At 39.1% G+C, this 24,905-nt stretch overlaps 1 protein-coding gene across 2 annotated transcripts in view; it reads left to right on the top strand.

The window, feature by feature from the left end:
• Positions 1-17,300, top strand: part of ptpn23a (protein tyrosine phosphatase, non-receptor type 23, a) — a 77,435-nt gene extending 60,135 nt beyond the window's left edge. The window contains exons 20-25 of one of the 2 annotated variants that reach the window (XM_048528532.2): positions 224-2,741; positions 5,163-5,347; positions 5,868-5,972; positions 6,746-6,884; positions 10,099-10,212; positions 11,955-17,300. In XM_048528532.2, coding sequence (XP_048384489.1) covers positions 224-2,741; positions 5,163-5,347; positions 5,868-5,972; positions 6,746-6,884; positions 10,099-10,212; positions 11,955-12,575 — 3,682 coding nt within the window. In that variant the 3' untranslated portion in view covers positions 12,576-17,300. Of the gene's footprint in view, positions 1-223; positions 2,742-5,162; positions 5,348-5,867; positions 5,973-6,351; positions 6,716-6,745; positions 6,885-10,098; positions 10,213-11,954 lie in introns of those variants that run through there. The other variant, XM_048528533.1, reaches the window with a different exon arrangement.
• Positions 17,301-24,905: the final 7,605 nt, after the last annotated feature.

Genomic DNA, 24,905 nt, shown 5'->3' with positions numbered 1-24,905 from the left:
ATACAGGCCCTTCGGCCCACAATGTTGTGCCGTGGAATAATCCTTTCCAAAGTTGGGAAGTTTGGCTAGCCTAATGTTTCTTGGTGCAGTATTTTTCCATTAGCAGTTTCTCTGATTGCTGTCAAGACAGATTAATGATAAATGATGTGCATAATATACTTGGACAAAGCACAACATTTCACTATAATGGTGTAAAACGTCACCAAATTTACTTATTTTTCAGGGAAATGAAAAAGAAGCCGCCACCAAGACCAACAGCACCAAAACCTCTGCAGAAAACTTCTGATGCAGAACTTGACTCTTTGGCCAGTATTGAAGATGTAGATATACGAACTTTTAATGCAGCTCTTACTTTTAATGATCTTCCCAGTGAGTTAAAAAGCTTACCAACAAATACTTTAGCAGCACACACAAATGGAATGCCTGTAGATAGCATTGGAGCATATCCCGCAGAGCCTGCTGTTTTTCCAAGAATGAGACACTCGGAGCCAGAAGCTTTTGCAGCTTGTAGGACTACTAGTGCGCTGCAGCAGCCACCATTACATGTTCAACAGTTTCCAGATCCTGCTTCAACAACTCGTCATGCACATTCATATTTTCATGGAGGAGCAATCCCACCACCAGGTTCAACTGCTGGGATTACCCAAGGGCCTTATATGGGAATCAGTCATTCAGGGCCTCCTTCAGTTAGTGGTACATCTGGTCTACCTGCTCAAAGGATGGGTCCATCTGTGTCCTGCCCAGTACTCCCTCGACATATCTCTGCATCGTCACCACCTCCTCCATCCTATCCTGCAGTTACCATGATTAGGGATCCAGTTCCAGCTCAGCCCCGTTTTACAGCTAGCCATTTAGCTCCAAGAGGGACTTCACCACAGCACTTGCCAAATTCCATGCCTGTTCCCCCTTCAATGGGTCATCCCAGTGCTGTTGGTCCTACTGCATCCTATGGATTGGGTCAACAAATTTCTTCAACTGTACCGGTTAACACCGGTTTGCATACACCACCTCCATCTGTTGGGCCTACACTTGCCTACCCTGGACAATTCTGTGGTCAGATACCAGGAGGAAATATTGTACCACAACCAAATACTTCAACCACTACAGTGGATAGTATACAGACTCCAATTTCAAGCTTTACACCAGATCCACAGTCAGTGAGCGGACAGCTTAATAGACCGTCAATCTATGATGTGAGAATGAGACAGCAGCCCAGTATGCCTTTACCAGGTGCAGCTGGTGTCCCTTCTGGACCTGCAATGAGGGCAGTTGGTCAATATCCGTATCATCCTGGTGGTCACCCATTCAGCCAGCCATCCCAGTCCCAGTTCACAAATGTGCCATCATTTGCTTGTACTGCCCCCGGGCCACAGCATATGTTCCAGCAACCAAATCAGGTGCACCCAAACCAGGAACTTCACATTAGGCCTCAAATACATACTCAGCAACCTTATCAAGCTCAATTTTTTCCACAGGCAAGACCACAGTTGCAGCCTCAACCAAGACCTCAAAATACTGCGCAGATTCCACCCCATTCTCCAGTCCCAGTTTTGGCACAGCCTCCATCTGAGATGCAGCCACATTTAAGATCTCACCTCTATCAGCATCCTGCTCAAGATAAAACTGCTGCACCAAGGATTCTACCTCATGCAGGCAACATTATTTTTCCAGGCAATCCAAGTAACCTTCAACCAGGCCAGAATGTTCCTGTTGCGGTGGTTCCACAGCCTCAAAAATGTCATGCAGTAGCATCTACTTCGGAGTCACAACCAATGACATTGCTGCCTGGATCCTCAGCTCAAGGGGTCTCGTCCATGCCATTCTCCTCTCCTCCACCCCATCTGCATGCTGGACCACAATCTGCAATTTTACCAAATCAAGTTGGAGGACCTCAGCCTGTCTCAACAGGTCATCATGCTGCACATTCAATCCAAACTGTGCAAAGTTCAACAGTTAGCCAAATGCCAGCCAGTGCAATTGTATCTGGATCCCCACTGCCACCTGCACCGGCTCCTTCCTCACAGCCTCCACAAGGGCAGGTTGGTACTCTTCCTGCTGCATTATTGCCCACAGCAATGGCTGGATCTACAGTCTTACAGCAGAGACCACCACCATCTCTCACACCTGGAGCAACGGCACCTGTTTCTGAAGTACCTTTTCAGAGGCAAAACTCTTCAACCGACGATCTTTTGTCATCAAGTCCAGATAGCCAGCATGGAGGGCCCCAGACTACAGTGACTCAGCCTCTTCTCTTGCCTACCAAAGTCGACTCGAAGGAAGGGCAGAAACCAAAGGGAATTCAAATCATAGAGAAAGATCCATATGAGAAGCCAGAGCATGTAAGAAAGTTGTTGACGGAATTGGAAAGCTTTAAGACTGTTGTTGACTCCATGGACAGACCCTCATATGGAACCTTGACTGAATTGGATTGTAAATGGAAGGACTTGCAGGATGCTCAAGAAAAAGACGTCAGACAGTTGTCAATTGCGGTTGCTCGCTGTTACACTATGAAAAATCGTCATCAGGATATCATGCCTTATGACAAAAATAGGATTATAATCCAATCAGGAAAAGACGACTACATCAATGCTAGTATGATTGAGGACTTATCCTCTTACTGTCCAAGAATCATAGCTACACAGGCTCCATTGGTGGGAACCGCGGCAGACTTCTGGCTAATGATTTATGAGCAAAAGGTGTCACTTGTGGTTATGCTGGTCTCTGAACAGGAAGTGGAAAAGGTATGTCCTAACGATGGATATTTGGGTTGATTTTTTAACAAGATTATTGTGTAAATTAATATTGATTGAGGAAAAAAAACATGCATTGGGGGAAGGAGTGTTTTGTTTCTGCTTTTTGGCTCACTGCTAATGTTTTGCCCTCCACCTTCTATACTGTTGCAGTGCGTATTTACTAACATGCCTCAAAACTCTGGACAATGTCCTTGATTCAAAGAATAAAGATAATTTGGGCTAGATTATCTTTTCAGTTATTTGCCTGAGGCAAGTGCTCAAATTTATTTACCAACTTACCTATCTAAACACGCAATCCTAAGTATCCTTTGGGTTTTAATATAATCCATAGGAAGATGAACTACACACTTAGGCAGTAAAATTCTTCATTTTATTACAGTAGAGCTAGTAAATACATTGAAGTTTGAATTGGCTATGATGCATTGTTTCTTTAAGCAGTAATAACATAATTGTATGGACAAGTTTGATTCAAATTGGACCCCTTCTCAATATTGTGTTTTTTTTTTAATAATGCTGATTAATGTAATAGAGAAAGAAAAAGAAAGATTTGTGTTCCTACGGCCACCAGGTAGTCATTGTTTTATAGCCAGTCATTGCACTGTAGGAACCAGCAGCTAATTTGTGCACAGCAAACTCCAACAAACAGCAATATATCATACCTTTTATTGACTGGCACTGATGGGGCCAGGAATGTACCAATTGATTAAGAGGTCCACATAATCAATGTAAAAACACATTCTAAGTAATAGAAACATAATGCAGAGTGTGTATACATTACTGTTACACTTTATTTAGAACATAAATCACTTGCATAATAATGCACCTTTGCCTTAATTAAAACCTCCTGGCAGAGACTTTTCTTATTCACACCCTCAACTGACTACATGGACATTGCGAAGGTCATGATAATACGTAAACTTCTGGTATTTCAGGTATATATGTTTTACCAGTTTAGACACTGCCAGTTTATAAGCTTCTGGTTAAAAGAAAGCTTTCTGTATGATCATGACCAAATAAACTGTCTCACTGATGAGGAATAAACGTTGGCCAGGACTCTACAGATTCTACTCTCTTGCAATTCTTTAACTAGTGGTGTACCATGTACGCATTCAACTGAGTAGGCAGATTGGACCTCTGTTTATAGTGTCTCATCCAAAAGTGAGTACCTCCTCTAGCGCAGCAGTCCCTTAGTACTAGATTGGAGTGCCAACCTTGGTTTTAGAGTGGAACTTTGAACAAGAGCCCCATGACTCTGAAGCAAGAATTCTACCAAGTATGGCTGACACTCTAATTAAAGATCTTTTTCTTATGTCTAGACATTTTTATTCTCATTCAGTTGTTCATGTCCTCCATTTGTCAAGTTATGTCAGAGACATTGTCCCTTTTCCTGCTCTCAAAAAGATCTGTTGAAATTGTGGGTGGACATCTCTGGCTTCCCAACACTCTGTTTTTGCACCAATGAAGGGTTTAATTCTGAACTCTGGAGGCTGCAACATCCAAGTTCCCAAGAGCCATTTACCTTGTGTTCTACTGCAAGAACAAAAGTGCTTCACTGAGCATAATTAACAGCATAAGAAGGTTGGTTTGCTTTGTTTTTTTCACCACTGTCATCATTTGTGGCCAGTAGTACAGTTTTAGCTCCTAGGACACTAAACCTCCTTTCAGTATTAATAAAGATATTGGCATTGTCAGAGAAGTCTCCTCCACTATTGTACAAAGTAGTATTATTTAAGCTAACCAATTTCATGGCCTCTTTGGAAAAAGCAAATTTTAGCCAATATTGTCCTTTGGAGTCTTGCAAATTAAATATTGCTTTGGTGTTCAGCTTTTGGCTCACCACATCATGGATTAGGTGAACCATGTTAACCTAAAACAATTGAGAGGTTTGAATCCCACTCTAAAATCCTAGCTGATTTTAGCTGGGCAGTGTTAATGGATTCTAAAATTAACATTGTGTCTTTGGGTTAGAGAAGAGGAGATGGATCCTTATTCCTTCTCCTGGTTTTTAAATTAATGACTTATTGCTGATACTAGATGCAAGATGAATTGAGGATTGGATTTAGCTGTGATCAAACAGCTTTTAGAACTTCACAGTGTGAAAAGGATCTTCGAAACTTATTTGATATAATAATTGGAGCCATTAAGTTCTCTGCCTTCATGGTTTTTTTTTGGTTATCTATCCAACTACAATGGAATGTTTGAAATCAGAATCTCATGGTAGCTAATTGGATCCAGCTCTTCTACTTTGCAGTGTATAGGTGCATTGCATTAAAATATTTTTCAGAGAAGCCCTTGGAATTAACTTTTTGGATTAAGGTCCTGAGTATGGAAATAATAGATATAATTTACGAGGAGAAAATGATTTTGAGTGATGTGTCTCAAAATATATTATTCTATCTCCTGTTGCAGCAAAAGGTAATCCGTTACTTCCCAACAGAGCGAGGCCAGCAAATAGTGCACGGGCCTATCACTTTGACCCTGACAACACAGAAAATAACACAGACTCACGTGGAGCGAATGATTGGTTTGCAGTATAGAGACCAGAGCCTGAAGCGAACAATCATTCACTTACAGTTTACATCATGGCCTGAACTGTAAGTGTTTCTATTTGTTTATAGTTCATACATTAATTGAATGCTTAAAATATCTAGAATGAACCATGTCCACCCCATCATGCAAATTGGAAAAGTTCCCTGTTTCACTGCTAATTAATACTGAGTTGTTTTACCATAGCTGGAGCAGTCGTTTATTGATTGCAGCTACCCATAACACCCCTCCCACCGTGAACAGTGGTTGGTAAATTCAAGTGGCACTTAACCTTGTAGTGGTGCAGAATGTGCACTTGGGAATGCTACATTTAACTGTGCCATCAGTGGACTGTCAATACACATTACCTTGTCTTGAAGTACGAGTGATATACTGAATGTTTGCTGGCATCCATGAAACCAGGCCTCACCTGCATTGCACCCCTTTTAAGGTGCAGTAATTAGCGTATGGTATACTACGTTATATTCTGAACTGCGAGGTTTTTTTTTCTATCTTTGCATTTCTTGTAAAATCCGAAACTTCAGTGGAAATAATAAGCCTGAAATGATGCTTTTTTTCTTTTTGTAGGGGTTTGCCAGACAGTAAAAGTAATCTACTGCGTTTTATTCAAGAGGTACATGGGCACTACCTGCATCAGCGTCCACTTCATACACCAATTGTTGTGCATTGCAGGTATTATTGATTACTGACTTCATGAGGATGGAGCATGATTGATTGGGTGGAATACTGTGCAGAACAATTTAAGAGCCATTCCTGCACCAACATGATTGACTCTCTGACGTGGTCTAGGAAACCACTTGTGTAGTTGCTGCAAATAGCAAGGGCTTTATGGATGCAGGGTTAGGCTAATGGCTGCTGTGTGTCTTAACATCAGCAGTTGGTGCAGTAATCCAAAGTGAGAGGGAAGATCTTAAAATTAGAGTTGGACTATTTAGGAGTAAAACATGGTGGCACTTATTCACTGAAAGAATTAGGGAAATCTTTTCCCAAAAGTTTGTGAATACTTTGGACAGTTGAAATTTTGAAGACAACAATCAATTTTTTCTTTCAGGCATGGGCATCGAAGGGGCAAAGACCTGTAAGCGTTGAAATAGGAATTACTAATAATATATAGTTAAATGGCAGCACAGGCTTGAGATCACTGCCTGAAATGTGGACATCCGTTTTACTTCAGGCTACATCCTAGGACCAGATCCCTTTCTAAAATAAAAGGGAACCCTAGGTTAGTTTGATTAAACGTCATATGTGCTCCTAAGTCCACTTTGGAAATGGTTGGTAAGATCGCTCAATCTTGGTTTGATCTATGTCTGTGACCCTTGTGTAGGGTGAAAGCATTAAGTGTATAAAATTTGATAGTTGGGTGTCACTTTTTCTACACCCTTAAATTTTCACTTTGTTAGATAACCAACACACCAAAAATAAATATCTATTATTGATTCTTTTAGCTCTGGAGTTAGAAGGACCGGTGCTTTCTGTCTTGTCTATGCTGCTGTGCAAGAAGTAGAGGCTGGTAATGGAATCCCTGATGTGCCTCAGATTGTGCGGAAAATGAGACAGCAGAGGAAGCACATGCTCCAAGACAAGGTGAGGAAGTTAAGAACATTTTCCTGTGACTTGAGTTTCCTCCAGTTGATAGTTGTTCTTTCATCCTGTTGCTTCAAACAATACAGTATCAAAGTTGAACATGCAGTATGTTTAAAAGGCGCTACATTATTGATGGAGTGAAACACCCAGGTCCAAGTTTTTCTTTATTCCTGAGTTTTACCTGCATAACTTACCTTTTCATCATTTCCTTTTTGCCATTCCTCTTCTGATGGTTTTGATGCTCGCTGAGTTGCAGCAGTTTTTTGATTCAGATCCCAGAAGTTCTTTTGTGACCTTTACCATTATCATCATCAAGTTAACTTGGCAAATAATAGAAATTGTATCTCGAATCTTCTGAGTTATATGTTTTAATATTGTATGTATTGAAAAACTACCTTCTGATCTCTCTAAAAGCAGTTATAACCAAGTCTAGAGAGATGTACTGATCGCTTTGTAGTCCCACTCTTCCACTGATCTTATCAATTCTTTTAATTTAACCAGGCTATGATATGGCCAGTTATAAGGTCTCAGATGGTAAGCATTTAGTATGAAACAGTTTAGTCAGGCCTATTTAATCAGCAAAGGATAACAAGTTATTATAAGTAAAACTTAATCAAACATGTAAAAATTAATAACAAAGAAGTGTAGACTTTTCAAAGCTAGATGTAACTTGTATTCTAATGTCTGATCTTAGTATGATGTGTATATGGTAATAGACAAACAATTGTTGAACATTCACAGAACACCTCAGACAGCAAATGTGATCAAACCCGTTCCCGTGAATTTCTCTGTAACCTGCCCCTCCACTCCCTTCAGATGTTAGTGACCTGCATACCTTTTCTTCGGATCTTTTTCTTGTTTCCATTTCACTTCTGTAGGAAGTTAGAATAAGTTAAAATTTCCTACAGGATTACAATTTTTCATTTTTGATCCAGCTCTGTCATGGATTGCCATAATTATTGATCTTTTTCTGAGTCTGTACTCCCTGGATTCTGAACACTGAATTGCAACACTGACTGTCAGGCTCAACTTGAGCGTTTCTTTTTTATAGACAGTTAGGCTCACCAATCTAGTAATGCCACTGGATTTTTCCTGAGATCTGATCTTGCTCAGTTGCACAAAGCAAATATTGCTTGTGGATTTCCTTCACACCTCATTCTGCCGCCTGAACTATTAATTGCGCATTGCTTCCTATGAGCTACCACAGCTCCCAAGACATTTTTTGAGGATTAACTCTATCAATTAGCTGTTTACTATCTGTAAGCTTTGTCCAGAGTTCTTTCTGACTACACAGAGCTATTCAACTGCTTTTTACTTCTAATTCTGTTCCTAATTACATAAAACCCCCATGTAATTTGGTTTCCTTTTCAGAAATCCAGCTAAAAAGTTTTTTACTTGCATGGGGTTTGTTTCTTACTTGATCTTCCATCTTCCCCAACTAACTGTAATGCATTCCTGCTTTCATGTGACCTATTGAAAATCTTGCAACAAACCCTGCCCTTGATCTTTAGTGAAATTGAATTTAACTGATAGGTCAGAACAGCCAAATGTAACATTGTGTGATTGTTACGCAATTCAGACTGCTGGCTTGTATAGCACAAGGTTGACTTAAAAAACATTAATTCATCTTGGACTATTCTAATGATGTTGTTAAAGCCAAAAGAAAGCATCTTCATCAAAACAAAAACTTTCATTCGAAGGAATTGAGGTTGATGATCTGGTTGAAAGCACCCACGTATTTTGGTTTTACAATCAGCTATACAAAACCGTAATCCTTGTTTGGAGCTTGTATATATTGGAGATGTCGTTTGTTGGGTGTGAAATTTGGTGATCACCAGCATCCAAGACTCTGGATCCCACCATAAACTAGCTGATCTCTGCATTGTCTATAGAAAAGAAATGTATAATTGGCATGAGTGCTGCAACTATTGGTACATATTTGCCTGTCTATGACAGTATTGTGCCATCAGGGAAGGTAGAATGTTTTCATTTTAGTGATGTGGGTATCGCGGGTAAGACTGGCAACATTTGTTGCTCGTTCCTAATTGCATTTGAGAAAATGATATAGAAAGGAAGATTCTGCAAACATGGTGAGTTTTGGCAAAGTTCTGGCTTTTTCCAACTTCTGTCATTTTCAGTGATGTTTGTTCCTTCTTGATTTTGAGTGAATTCCCAAAGTGTAATTACCAGGGTTGAGACCACATGCATGTGGTCAGTTCAGCTGAAGACAATGTTAAGAATTTTTCAATTGGGTGTAGCCCAAACTACAAATATCTGGATGCTTCAAAAGCTTTTGATTGTGATGATCCTTTCTAATTTAATAACCTTCCCACCTGCCTTGCAATATCTAAATTACATTGTCATTGATGTTGCTACAAAATCAATCTTCTAAAAGTCAGTTTAAGGCTTAAATAATTTTTTTTGATCTGACATACGTTTGAGTGAGTGATCCCCCTTGAAACAATGAAACTTTAAACTTTTGTTTAATATCTTTTACTAGCCTTCTCTATAATTAAGTGTGTAGGTGTAGTTAATTTTCTTAAAATAATGCCGCATGCACGTCATATCCAGCAAGTGATTTCATTAACTTCTTACATTCAAGAAAATCATTTAGAAAATAATCCAAACTGTCAGGTGATAAGAAGGCTTTACTTTTGTGTCTGTGATACAAATCTAAAATTTAAGTTAATTTCTTGTGTTTTGTACTATTTATTAAATTCACTGTCTAATAGAGGATTCCAGTGTAAACTAAGTGTTTATGGGTCCTTTCTATTTTGTCCTAATCTTCTACTCCCTTGGTACATCCTTCTTTTAGAATGCTTGCATGGGTGGTCAGTGGGCAAAGGCAGGATTGGCTTTGGCTACAATCCCAACACTGGTCAAATTGTTTATAGCCATTTGTTGTGTGGACACGCAAGTGGTTTGAATGACCCCTTAAAACCAGTTTACATTAACTTTGTGTATGCTTGACTGGAGTGCAACATGTAGCTCAGCTTTCTTCTGAAACTGTTGAGCCATCAACCACCCCAAAAATGTTACGCTGTATAGCAATCTTGTGTACTTAAATAATTTACCAATGCAGTCTGCTAACGTACACTTTTTAGTTCTCAGCAATTGTTTTTGTGGTTTGTGGGAGGGAAGTCAACATATAAACATGAAAGACATGCATGGCAGCTGCTGCTTTTCTGATCTGCTTTGTGGTGTATCATTTTAGCTCCACCTGAAGTTCTGTTATGAAGCCATTCTTAATCATGTGGAGCTTGTTCTGCTGAGGCATGGAGTTATCACTACTTTTCCCAGCAAAATACCAAGCAGTTCATCTCAAAAGGTACTTGTTCATGTTTTTGAAACTTAGTTTACAAACTATAGCCTTTAACAACTCATTTATTTAGAACCGTAATCCTAAGTTGCATTTAAATACCAAACTGTATTGCAGGAACATGAAACAAAATATATTATTGATCCATATATGTTTGATAAGATGTCTAAAAGCTTGGTGAAAGAAGTACGTTTTAAAGAGTATCTTAAGTGTGGAAAGGGAGAAGTAGATAGGTATAGGGAGGGAATTCCACTGTTCAGCCTTGGGCAGTTAAAAACTGGCCACCAGTCATAACAGTAGAATATCCCAAGGTACATCCAGGGAATGTTACCAAACACATTTTGCCACTGAATCACATCAGGTATAAAAAAAAATCACATCTGACTTTGAAGGAGCGTATAAAGGACATGCTCGCAGAGAGATTTGGAGAGGAAATTTCAGGACCTAAGACTCAGGCAATTGAAGGGACAGTTGGTAGCACTGAGAAATGAAAATTGAGATGTTTGAGGCTAGTGGTAGGGTTCAGAGTTCTGAGGGCTGATGAATGAATCTTAACACTCAAATGATTGGGCATGGGTGGGGTCTGCTGCTAGAATCTTGAACTTTGACCCAGGCTTTTTTCCAAACTGCCCACTTTGTGGCCAATGAAGGACTGTCCAAGGGCAGCAATCATCATCTTGCAACTGATTAGGCAGTTTATATATTTGGAATAATTATTACAGTAAGATTACCATGTGCAGACACAAAGACTGAGAGAAACTCCAGTGTTGCAGAGGAAGCTGGAAAGTGAGGGAGGCTGCTGGGAGAAAACAAAACAAACTGATTGTATTCTCTTGGGCAGACTACTTCATTTTATAGCCTTCAGCACCATTGCAGGCATCTGCTTGCTGTCATTTGAGAATGACATCAGTTCATCATCGCACCCTGTGAAACAGTGTATTGCTTTTAGAAAGTGCTGTCATGCTTCTACCTGGAACAGGGGGTGAAATCCAAACTTTCAAGGATTCCCATCTGTATCTTTCCCGTGACCTATTAGCATTGATGCCATAGTACAGTGCTGCCTTGGTGAGATCAGAAGGCCAAGACAAGAATTTTAAAATTAATATTTGACAGAATGGGAGGCAGGGTAGATCAGCAAATTACAAGGGGTGATGGCTTCAGTAGTTCTAGTGCCTAGATCCAAAATTGGAGGCATTGAATTCTTCTGCTAGGTTGCTATTTTAGTGTAGTATTGAAGGAGTGCTGCACGATAAGGCCCCACGTTCGCATGCAATTGTAAATCAAGACTTTGAATTTCTATCAAAGGTTCTGATACCTCTATTTTAACTTGAACAAGAGGTATTTCAGCTAATAATCACCTCTAATACTATCAGATGAGATTAATTAGTCAGTTTACTTATCCCTTTAAAAGGGAGTAAAAGTTTCAAAAGCCTTCTGTTTTCACTCCTTAAAATTACCGCCTGCCCTTACATGTTTCCTGAGTCTTAAAACTGTGAATCTTCACATTTTATGTTTCTTCCTCCCACAATCTGTGTTTTCAAAAGTAACTTTAGTGTTACTGAATAATTACTTCCTAATTTGCTTACCTTTTATTCAGCTTTTAGCACCTAGCACTGTAAATCATTGAACTTCTGTGGGGAAAAGAATGTAATATTGTAATTAGTTAACTGTGAAGGGAACATTCTTTCATTTAGAAAGAGAAAGGGTTTTGTTTTCCTCTCATTCAGTCTCACTTATTTTTTGCTCTGCAGGTTTATACCCGCCAAGAATCCCAGGATTTAGTTCTTGGAGGTGATTTACCAATTAGCTCCATCCAGGCCACCATTGCAAAGCTCAGCATCAAGACATCTGCTGGGACCATTGGAGATGGCAAACTGAACACTCTGCCTTCATTTGATCCAAGCTTTGATATTTGGTCTGATTCTCAGACTGATACCATACCACTGTCGAATGATCTGCTTCAGCAGGACCTCAAGGCTGAGGTCACTAGTGCAGTGGCAGAACCAACCATACCATCACAGATGACACCATCAAGTCAATCAGCCGTTGAAACAAATAATGTCAGCTCAGGAAGTTGTGACACAACCCAAGAGTTGGATGAAATGAAACTGAATGTAGGAGATTGTCCAGTTGTTTTACAGCCGGCTTCCACAAACCCCATAACAAACGCAGACAGCAAGACCACCTCACTAGATCTTTTGGCATCCTTAACTGCAGAGACCTTCACCCTCGACAGCAATCCCCGGAACAGGCAGAAAATTAGCAAGCACAACTTCTTGCAGCCTCAGGATGGCCAGGGCCTCCAGGCTACTCACACTGGTGAAGATCCTTTGAATCTTCTGGATCCGTTGTGGACTCTAAATAAAACATGATTAGTTGGTCTGAGATCTCCCAGGATAATGAACATGAGTACTTGGGATTTGGAGATACACTTTTTTAAAGAAGGGGACAAGGGGGCTGGAAAACTTAACCAGCCTTCATTTGAATTTCTACACAACAGGGACAGTTTAAAACTGCAAATTAGTTGCATGTAAACTGGAAAGAACAGTGCCCAGGCTTGTATCATAACCAATTTCTGAATGTACAAAAATCAAAATTCCTTTTAAACCTAGTATTAACGCAGATGGTAGTAAATTCTTGCTTACTTGTTTGATTATATTTAAACCACTGTTTCCAATGGTTGATATATGTTTACTTGGTCCTTTAACAATAAGGGTTTTATGTTGTGACCAACTCCAGTTTAGGATGTGCTTCAGAAATCTCTGTCAGAAATGATAGCCTGGAAAGCCAGTGTCCCCTCCTCTCTCGACCTGTGGAGGTTGAACCCACTCAATGCTTATTCTTGCTGTTTGTGTGGTCTGTTTGACCCGTAGCTGTCCTGCCAGTGCATTTTGACATTCTGCCCATTGGCCATGCAGTTGGCTCTCGTTGATCCAATCTCTTCCCGTTGACCATCTTAGACACTGTCTTCATGGTTTTTGTCCACTCCATTACTTAGCCAGCCAGCTCTCCCTTGCAGTAGATTCTCAGTAACTCATTTTATTTGGAATGTTGTTGGATGACATGGCTTCATTGATTTCCCCTGGGTTTTCTCAAATACTGTTCCTGAACAGACCTGTACTCTGGTATGGTTCTGTAGTTACTGACCTTCCTACAGTACTTTACCCATTTGTATCTTTTCTATTTTGAGTTTGGTTATTGAGTGTCTGCAGTATGTATAATTGAGTCAGTTTCAATAATTTCTACTGGAGTGGTGCTTCCCAATGGATGGATCTGTGTTTTATCACTCTCGTTATTGGGTTAGCAATCATGCTGCTTTCTCCTTTTGTCAGGTCTGACCCACAGCAAAACTGTTTCAAGGCAGAAACAATTTCAGCTCAGTTCATACCGCTAGCAGTAAGCCACAGTTATATTTTGGAAGTCTACTAGGGACTTCCTTTTATGTGAGGGAACATTCCAAGCTGATCAGCTCTGTTAATTTGTGATTTTCTTCACATCAATGACCTGTCTGTACTATCAGCTTTAGAATGTGCAGAATCTTCCAGCTTTATTCCAATGACTGAGTCAATTACTTGTCTGCTCTTAGATTACCTTTCTTTTGTGATGATGTTTGTTGCTGCCAAGAATCTGTTGTAGCTTCAGTTCCAATTCCTGCTGCCTCAGCCTGAGTTCCATTCAGTTGCCAAAGGGCCCAAACTTAACAACGTCAAAGCCTGACTGAGATTCAGTGCAGTTCCACTGCTTAACTTGCATATATTGTTGACCCAGATTTGGTGAGCATCGTTCAGTCCTGCCTTCCTTGCAAGGAGCCTCTGGACTGACCCTATGGTTTTTCTGTGCACATTGGAATGCATCTGTCATATATATCAGTGCCAGATTTGATTGTATGGAATGCTGCTGAAATGTAATGCTATTTTCTTAACCATGGAAACAAGTTCATTTCAATTGTTAGGAGAAAAAAAATTAGAATATTGTGCTACCAAAATTAACTAATATATAAGGTAAGTTTAATGGCCAGGGCTTTAAAGTGCACCATTAAGGGTTATTAGTAAGTTCACGGTAATTCACTTGAATGGTTTACACTTTTGAATTGTCAGAAACCTAGTATGTTTGCCCACTTGCAGATGCAGTTATGGATGTCACTTGAGAAGAGAAAGAAATCTTTAAGAAGATAGGAAATGTAACTTGGATGTTTGAGTGTTAAATAATTGGCAGCTGAGCTGGTATATCTTGCTTTCCCTTTTAAGCAGTGAATATGCAGAGTTATCTAAAAGCTAAAACCAACATCAGTTACTATTCTTCTAACAATGGGACTGAATTTTTCAGTGGACAGGAAACATGAATTGCTTGACTCTTGCATTTTAACCCTCCTGTTATTCCTTCAGCTGTCCAGCAGATGGTAGTCTGTGATTAGTACTTTCATCCTTTTTTGATGGACATTAAAATTCTATCGTACACTTAAATTGATTATTTTAAGATTTGGCTTTCGTTCTCCTTGGTCCATTGTGTATCATTTCAAACCTAATACAATAGGTAGTCTCTTTTCGGTCTTGCGCTACCTTTCATACATTGTGTGCAGCACTATTTTCCACAGTCCCTAGCAGTGTTAACCATTACAGTGCAAATACTGAAGCTCAAGCACGTGCATTTATTATGAAATTATTAATGAAAAGTGGAAGAATAACTGGTAAACAGTACTTTACCTTTGGCCAAGGTCCTGTTTAAATGGGGATAGTATATGCTTTGTTTGCAGTAAACTAAAATATTGATAGTCAAATGAAGGAAGCATACCTCATGATCTGTGCAGAATTGAAAATAGTAACTTTAACATTTCTCAAAAAAAATTAACCCAATGAATCACATGCAAAACATACAGGGGGAAATAATACAAAATGCTGGAAACACTCTACAGGTCAGCCACCATCTGGTTCAAAGAATCTATATCTGAATTACTATCTTCTTTAAATTCTTCAGATTTCAAGAAGCTGCAAGTTTTTTGTTTCTGTAGTTACTGTGGACAAAATTGTCACATTCTACCATGATGTAAATTATATTGAATCATTTCACTAACAAATCATACCTACAGAGGATTAGAGCGTGAGGCAAGAACAGTTAATATCAGCCAGTCTCCCCTTACAATTGGTTGTGCTGGAAACATCACTTGAAAGATTTTAAAGTGATACCTCACTAACTAATTGAGCATTCTGTTTTTCATACCTGCACGTGTACCGACCGTGAACTTCATGGCTACAAAAAGTTTAGATCCACATTTAGTGATTTATATGCACCCAATGTGCCAATATTTATCATACCTTTTCTTTCGTAGTGATGTTTGTTGATTTTATGATTCACAGTTTTTTTCCACCCATTAACCTGTGCAAAGAACAGCTATTCTAAACATCCCGGCATGTGAAGTATAAACAAGAATAGCTCGTGCAAGACGAGGATGAAAAGATTCAATTATCCAAAATTGAAGGACCATATTTCCAGAGCTCGACATATCCATTAAGAACATTGTTGCCTTTCCTCCACTTTTCCCACCCAGCTTTGTATTCTAATTTCTCTAAAAGTAGTTTTCCTTATGCAATTGAAACAAAAGCTAAAGGCTTTGGGTATCAAGTTTGCCCAGATTTTCTGTAAAATAACCCTTTTATTTACAAAGTATGTTATTGTCAAGCTACTTAGTCTTTTGCCAGGTTTACAATTGAGTTAAAACCACTCATGGATGGTACAGAGCCACTGAACACACTTAGAGGACAGACTGAAAAACAGTATGTATTGTTGAAGGAGGATGGAAAAGTTACCTTATGCCATAGTGTACATTTAGATCTCCGCTGAGACTCCAATCGTTTCATTGTCTCATTTCGTCAGTGAATAGAACTGTGATGTTAAAATCTTGCAGGTGAACTGAATTGATAACTCAAGTGAGTGATTCCAAATTAAAGTTTCTATTGAGGCTTAGGCTCCATGTTCTATCCAGTTGGATGACAATGAAATCTGATAGTGGTGAAGCGTGCAGAAGAGATAGGATGAAAGTATTCTCACTTAAAGTAAAAGTTGGATTGCATTAGGAAAGAACATTTTCACCTGTTATGATAGAAAGTATGTAGGCCTGTTGCTGGTGGTAGTGGCAGGAGTCTGGGGGAAGAGGGATAGGAAAAAAAAACTCTGCATTCTGCAACTTGAACAAATAAACCGGAACCATATTGTGTCCCAAGATTACCGGACTGTCAACAAACAGAAATTGATCCCACTTCTCCTTTTGCTTAGCCTCTGCACGTCAAGGACAATTGAAAGAGCACAACCATGGGATGTACTTGACACATCACTTTCCCTACAGAAACAGGAGAACTTGTTTTGTTTTAAGTTTACATTTGTTGAAGTGTGCCATCATTGTTCAACAATTAGAATTTGATTTCACTTCACAAGTTGGAGTAAAGTTGCCAATATGAGGAAAAATCAATTTAAACCACCTGCTGACATTATTTCAGTGGCTTAGAACATAGTTCAGTAAAATTTGGCTAGTCTAGACCAGATAAACACTTCAAACTTTGTCATGTGAGAGTGCACAGTAACAGTTTTAGGTGTGGAAGGCAATAGAAGAGAGAGGGGGAGAAAAGAGAGTGTAGTTGGGATGGGTGTTGTTGGCAGGAGGAAGTTTGCACCCTAACACTGAATCTGAAATGGCATCTGTATTGCAAACTATCAGCTCATTATGACAATGTTCACAACGAGCCATGCACTTCAGCTTTGCGCAAAGGAAATTCTACATTACACAGAAGTTGGCTGAGGAAACTGGTTTAATTTTAATTTGTAAGAGATATTTGAAAACGTTTCTTTGTTTACAGCTCTCAACAATCCTCCCTTAAATCCTTGTTCTTTTATACACACTAATCCCGTTCTATACTATCAGTACAGCAATGAGTAACGTTTTTGCGATTCAGTGTCTTAGTTTAGCATAGTGATTAAGGGGTGGGGTTGTGGGGCTTTGAGATGGATTGATCTTTTGCATGTGTATATTATCCAATAACAAACACTAAAATTTCAATTGTACATTCCCCTGTAATATAATTGTGCTATAAATAACTATTTGATTATCTTGTCTTTGATTATTTCAAACACACACATGCACTTGCCCAAAATAAAGCTAATCTCTGAGTATGGCAAGTGGAATGGGCATTCTGGTAATGTCTAACTTGGTGGCCTTTTATAACATGTAGGTATCAGCAAGTGCACTGCAACTCAACTTCTATTTTGGTATTATAATAAAATGTGAGGCTGGATGAACACAGCAGGCCCAGCAGCATCTCAGGAGCACAAAAGCTGATGTTTCGGACCTAGTGCTCCTGAGATGCTGCTGGGCCTGCTGTGTTCATCCAGCCTCACATTTTATTATCTTGGCTTCTCCAGCATCTGCAGTTCCCATTATCACTTCTATTTTGGCATTTATATTTTTGCATTCTTTCACAGTCTAGCTGCTCTCAAAGACAAATATGGATGAAACTTGATGGTTGAATAAATTGTTTGTGCCATGCATCAAGCTACAGAACCACATTACCTATTACAGTCTCAATTAGTGCAGCATTGATGGTAGTGATCAGCTGAAATGGAGACTTTACCCTTCAGACATATGATAATACAGATTACTCTTTGAAATGACCTAGTAAATCAGTTGGTCATATCGGCTACAAGATATTGAGGATACAGATCTTAGGTTACAGAAAGATGTAGATGGCTTGGTCAGATGGGCAAATCACTGGCTAATGGAAATGAAGTGTGAGGTGACACAGTTTGGAAGAAGTAACAAGAAAAAGGAGTACTCAACAAATTGCAGAATACTAGGAAGCCCAGAAGAAATTATGTTGGACCTGCAGAAAACTCCAACGTAGTACATGCTGCTTTGGCCACCACACTAAAAGATTTGATTACACCGAAGAGGATGCAGAGGGAATTTACCAGTATGTTATCTGGGATGAACTTTTTAGCTAGACAGGTTTGGGTTATTCAGAGCAGAGAACGTTCAGGGGCACAGAAAGGGTGGATAAAGAAGCAGCTGTTTCCCTGAGTTGAAAGGTCAGTAATAAAGGTGGCAGGAGATTTAGTGGGGACTGTTTTCACTCAGGTTTTTGAAAGTCTGGAATGCACTGCCTGGGAGGATGTCAAGGCAGAAAGCCTCACAATCCAAAACATTGTTAATCCATTACTACTAATAGGCCAAATATTGAATAGTGGTATTAGCATACATAGATCAGCACAGACTTAACACTGCCTTTATGAAAAATTACTTTTGAAATCAAAGAACTGCAAAAGGTTCCCAAGATTCTTCTCAAGCACAGGCCCTTCAGTCCAACAAGTCCACACCAGACCTCAGAGCATCCCACCCAGACCCATCCCCCTATAACCCACCTAATCTACACCTCCCTGAACACTACAGTAAATTTAGCATGACCAATCCACCTGGCCTGCACATCTTTGGACTGTGGGAGGAAACTGGAGCACTCAGAGGAAACCCACGCAGACACGGGGGGAATGTGCAAACTCCACAAAGACAGTTGCCCAAGGCTGGAATCAAACTCGGGTCCCTGGCGCTGTGAGGCAGCAGTGCTAACTCTCCTATTCTAAGTTTTTACTCCATTCTGTAACTTGGTAACTTCTTCAAAATTAAGTTCCCAGGCATTTGTTACCTTTGTCCTTTCAGGTGGCAAGAGTTTACAATTTTAGAAAAAGTGTTGTTGAGGACCCTTGGTAAGTTATTGCCGTTTATCTTTTAGGTCATACACCAGTGCTTCCCAAAACAATTTCCTTTGATTCTGTTTTTATGCTGCCATTTGTTTTTAAACGAAGTAGGATAATTTGTAAGAAACAAAACCACTTCTGCCATTAGGTGTTAACCCATTTCTTAAAAACAAAGTTGCAACACTATCCTCCTTGTTTAATCCCAAAAGAAACACTCATGCAACACGAAAAACACGAAATTCTGTAGAGACTATATTTTCAAAGGGCAAAACAGAAAACACCCCTACTTGTCTCAAAAAAAAGAGAAAATGGGCATAGTGCGATGGAAGGAATTTTAGGCAAGCTTCAGCTAACAAAAATTGAAGTTCCGAGTCTTTGTAATGTAAAGTAGTCACAGTTCAGCTCTTCAGAATATACAAAGTGATCAAGATCCTAATATGTGGAACCTTTATCAGGCTTCAGGAGAGTTTTGCCTTTATTGTGAGCCTCGGAAGATTATGTTTTTTGTCCGATACTTTGGGAAGCCAAAGAACAAAAAGAGTTTCTAGGAAACCATCAGTCCTTAGCCCTACAGTCTCTTACAACAAGGTTTTTCAGCCATCTCTTACTTGTCTAAAAGCTATGTTTCACTCTTTGCCAAAGTTACCTGATTGGCATTATCAGGTGGCTTACAGCCCCAATTAAACTGATCTCATTCATTAGTCAAATCTGGTTCAAATGCAAAAACTGTTCAGCGTTTCAGTTTTAAATATACTCCACACGTTGAGCTTGGGCTCAGCTTGAGCAATACCTTGAGGGTTTATGACATCAGTGTAAAACAATACATCTTTGATATGCAAAAACATCCCAATGAGCTTCACAGGAGTATAGTCAAACAAAAATTGACACCAGTTAAGAGGAAGATTTTGAGGAATGGCGAATGAGAGATTTTCATAACAGATTTTCATAACAAAGAGCCCAGACATATCAAGGCATGGATGCCGACGGTTGGTCTAAGGTTTAGGTAAATGCACAAGAGGCAAAGTTTGTAAGAACACAGAGTCCATCTTGTGTTCTACTACTACAGAAGGTAACAAATGGGTAGGGCACACAAAGTTTTGTGGTCAGATACTTGTTTTTGAGATATGAATGGAATAGGGTTAATACACCTCAATGACCATAGGCATAAACAGGTGAATAGCATGTGATCCACGTTTTGGGGCAGGCAATATAGCTTTTGAATGATTTTATTTTTGAAAGGCGAATGATGGGGAGAGAGCCAGGATGTCTCTGGAATCATTGACTCTGGGAGGAAGGTTTCAGAAGAGTATGAGCTGAGGCACAAAGATACAGGTGGAGATAATGAGGCACTGAAAGCCGAGCTCAAAGGTAAACAAGAGCTCAAGGTTAGTAAAAGATTTTCAGTCTGGGATGATGGCCAGGGCAGTGGAAGGGAGATGTCGGGATACAACAGGAACCGAGGATCATGACGTTGATTCTACTATTTGAGAAAATGACATTTTCAAGATTACACTGAGGCACTGAAGGTACAAGGAAAGAATAACTGGCAGAAGAATAAGAAAGTCACCGAGTAAAAAGAAATACTATTGCTATATTTAGGTTTTTCAGAACTATGTGTTGGAGATTCCTGATCATGACCATGTGTTTTCACTTCGCTGGCCAAAAAAAGGATAAGTACAAGTCATAAAGGGAAAACTGAGTTGTAGGACATAAGAAGGCTTCTGACAGATATCCCACTTTAGCAAGAATGCCCTTAATCTCCAAACGCTGTGCCTTAAAGTTTTAGGATACTCATGATCTATCTCCACTTGTAATTCTTCATCTTACTGGAAACACTGCGGAAAAAAAATTAGGCATCTAACATTCAATAAACAGAGAAAGGGCATCAACTTGAGCATCAGCTAGTGTGTTCTGGAATTCTGCAACTTACTTATCTCCTAAACACTCCGAAATAGCTGATTCGATCTGTATGTTAATAACAATACATGCTCTTAAACCAACATTATTTTCCAGTGAGTTCTGACCCAATATCATCCCATGCCATTTAGTTCAATTTAGGAAGGTCTTGACAGCTGTATTGCTTACAGGTTAAAGGAGACTGGAAACAAAATCTCGTTCCTTGCTCCTGGAAAGCAATTATCAGGAGAGACCAGGAAGGGCTTGGTGCAATACCCTTCACAAAACAAAACTAAACATCTAAGGGAGATAGAGGAAAGTAATTTAAATTACACCTTAAATCACAAACAGTGCCTTTGGGAGGGGAGAAAACTGGAAGAGACTACATAACAAAAGGCAAGCTAAAAGTGGACCAGTTAGCATCTATTAGCATAAAAACAAAATAAAACAATATTCGCATGTCTTTTTATTAAAATCTTATTGCAAAAAAATGTTCTTTGGTTCTGTACATTTCTCTAATTTTGTTTCTCTAATATCATCTGACACTTTAAAAAAATTTACAAAACAAATCAGGAAATATTATTTTTACGTTCAAAAGAGCTATCATGATGGAAACCTGAAAAAAATCTTGTCAGTATCCATAGGGAGACCAGCGTTTGTTTCGAGCTCATTCTGATACAAGTTTTCAAACACTGGCAGTGTGCACAGAATCCAGACAGAACTTAATCACAATAAACAAACACATTTCATACTTTAAGAAAAATCTCTACACACAATTAGATAGTTTTAAATATTAAACCATCTCTGTTTTGAGTAAAAAGTCTGAGTTTAGGAAAAGTATATGCTCAATGCAGCAATATTTTGGGATTGCAGATTTACTCTCCCAATTCGGCTCCAAGTTCCTGTACTCACCAGCACTGCTGTAGTGAAATTTGAAGTAGAGACTAGAAGGTCAAAGGTAGAAAGAACGAGAATGATAGATATAGTTGGGAGTGAAACAGGAAGATATGCAGAATGACAGGCAAAGGGAAGGGAAATGGAAGAGGAAAACAGAGACAGAAACAAATAACAAATAAATATATAAAGATGGAGACAGAGACAAACGGGAGAAGAGGTTCTAAGAATATAAATAAAGGGGAAAAGAGGAGACAGATTCAGCGAAGTACAGCAAGACGTCAGAGCAGCCGCGAGGAGCGGGCCCCCTCCAGCCTCCTGACCACAGCTGGCGACAGCAATTCAAGCAGACTGGTGAAAAAGGACATTTGTACCTTCCCACTTCCCACCCCTCCGAGAAAGGCAATGACCAACATTCTATCAGTAGTGAGACAAAAGACCAAATTTCCAGTACAGAGCATCACCTTTTATAGTTAATCCCCATAAATAAGTGACATTAAGTTGATCTTATGACAGCATAATATCCTGTATTACAGTATATATTTCAAAAATACATGCGTAATAAATAAATTTATTTTAAATTAAGCTTGCAATAGGTGACTAAAGAGTGCTGTTTGATTTCTCATCAGTACAGGATTAAACCACTACCCTACCAGTAATTTTTCCAGCTTTTCTTACACTTTTGAAATTTAGTCACTCAAAAACATTTGTCCCAAGAAATTAAAAGTGTGACAAAGCTGAATAATAATAGGCTGCTTCTATAATTAGACAGAAAAAGAGGACAGACAGATCAATATGATGGAATAGTACAGGATCTGTCCCTTACTAATTTTTAGCCACAGTTTAGATTATTGTCAGTATTATGAATCTTTTACAGATTCTACAGAACTGGTGAACTGGAAGCAGGGGAAGCTGAAAAAGACAATCAATTCAGCTTCAATTCACTTGCGCTTCCATGTTAAACAGTATTCTTAACTGGATCTCAGCATCTTCAGCTGCTTAATGAATGTTAGATTTTTAAGCACATTGATCTAATACACTGTTTTACAACAATTACATGTTGAAATCTTAATAAAGTGAGATTCATCCATAAGACATAACCAATCAACTAATATGTGGCAGCAAAAGTAAAATGAGATAGTCTCTTTATTGAATCTGAGTGACCAGTAAAAATTTCCTTCATTATAAAAACTGTCAATTTCGGTAAAGAGGAATCCTTTAGAATGAACATGGTTCGTTTTCCAAAATAACACTGCATTATTTAGTTTTGAAACTGTTGAAATTATTGCAATTGGTTATATGATGATGATTATTAGGAGACCTGGCATCAGTTTAAAATTGTGAAGTGTTTGAGAATATAATTAGAAAATAACTATTTTCATTAATTAATGAATTATTAACTAGGTACATGGGACATCAGAGCAGGAGTATGCCATTTGGCCCTTTAAACCAGCTCCACCATTCAGTAAGGTCATGGCTGAGCTGATTGTGGTCTTAGCTCCATTTTCCTGTCTGAGGCATATAATTCTAGATTCCCTTGTTTAACAAGGCTTATCTAATGCAGCCTTGATTCAATCTAAAAATCGATCCTCCTCTTTCTTCGGGGAAAGACAATTCCACACTCAGATGACCCTTAGAGAAAAGTTTCTCCTCATCTGACTTAAAATGGAGACCTTATATTCTTAAATTATGTCACCTAGTTTTTGTCTCCACCACTAGTGGAAACATCATCCATATATGCCCCTATCCAGTCCAGTCAAGATCTTGTCCATTTCAGTAAGATCACCTTTCTTCTAAATTCCAATGGGCAAGGTCTAATTTGTTCAACCTTCTTCATAAGATAAGCAGGAATAAGTCACATGAACCTTGACTGAATGGCTTCTAAGGCAGTTACATGTCTGTTCAGTTCAGGATTACTGTGCATAACACTCTTGTATGTGGTCTCAGCAACACTATAGAACGCATAAATTTAAGATAATCATCAAATAAATCAAGAGGGAAGTTAGAAAAATGCTTTCTTTTTCTTTACAAAGGTGGAATATGCCCTTCAAACCCTATGCTGAAACAATGGAGGTAAGCAGAATCCACAGATATTTTTTGAAAGAATATGGATAAACAATTAAAGATTAAAATAGATTAAGAGAGAATGGGCAGAAATAGGTAACTATCATACCAGCACAGGCATTTTAGATCAAATAAGTTCCCTATCCACACCTGTAAAACTCTGATTCTACCAGTGTAGGTTTATTGCAGTGAAGGCTTTAGTAGCAATTCTTATTATTGAGAAAAAAATTTGCCTCAGTTTTATTATTTAGCATTCAAATATATATTATTAATGAGGCTCTTATTTGGTCTTAGCCGTGAAGAGTGCCAATGTTGACAACATAGCAGGAATCGTGAGACTCAATGCCAGTACATTAGATACAAACAAATCCACAGATATGGAACTATAGTGCTGCCGCTGTTTCTTGATCTCTAGACAGGGTCTGCACAGGTAACCTTGCAGCTTCTGCCCTGAGTACGACTTTACTGAGTAACTTAAATGGCTGAGTAGTGCTTCACTCTGATTGATTGGGTATGGTGAAATGTGTTCAATGGAACCAAAAAAAATACTATGTAAAGTCCATTTTATAGCATTAATCTGAACTGCACACAGGTATGCAGAAACTGGGCAGTGACAAGGTGCATTACAAAATGAAGAGAAGCTGACAAACACAGGCATGAAGGGAGGCCAAGAAACACAGGGGCAGGGGTAGGGCGGGGCTGTTGTGGCTAGACAACCACAAGGGCAATAGAAGGCAAAGAGGATTATCAAACAGTTGTTGAATGTTAAGCAGCATGGTTAACTATAACTGGATTCCATTTTACATGATAATCATAGAAAAGAATATCTTACATACACAGGTCATCAAGTACCTGTACAGAAGATAATATTTCAATTGTGGCTCATTGACTTTTAACAAGTACCTCATGCTCAAAAGTCTTGGACTCTGAATAAGGTCTCAGATGTTTTTGTTTCTTTTTCTCAAGAGAAATCGGAAAGTGAGTCAGGCTGACTGTTAGTGATAATGGGAATTGCAGATGCTGGAGAATCCAAGATAAAGTGTGGAGCTGGATGAACACAGCAGGCCAAGCAGCATCTCAGGAGCACAAAAGCTCCTGAGATGCTGCTTGGC

This window comes from Stegostoma tigrinum, chromosome 5 (assembly GCF_030684315.1).
Source record: "Stegostoma tigrinum isolate sSteTig4 chromosome 5, sSteTig4.hap1, whole genome shotgun sequence".
NCBI classification, from domain to species: domain Eukaryota; kingdom Metazoa; phylum Chordata; class Chondrichthyes; order Orectolobiformes; family Stegostomatidae; genus Stegostoma; species Stegostoma tigrinum.
Note: the sequence above shows the minus strand (reverse complement) of the source record. Positions and strands in the feature narration are given on the sequence as shown.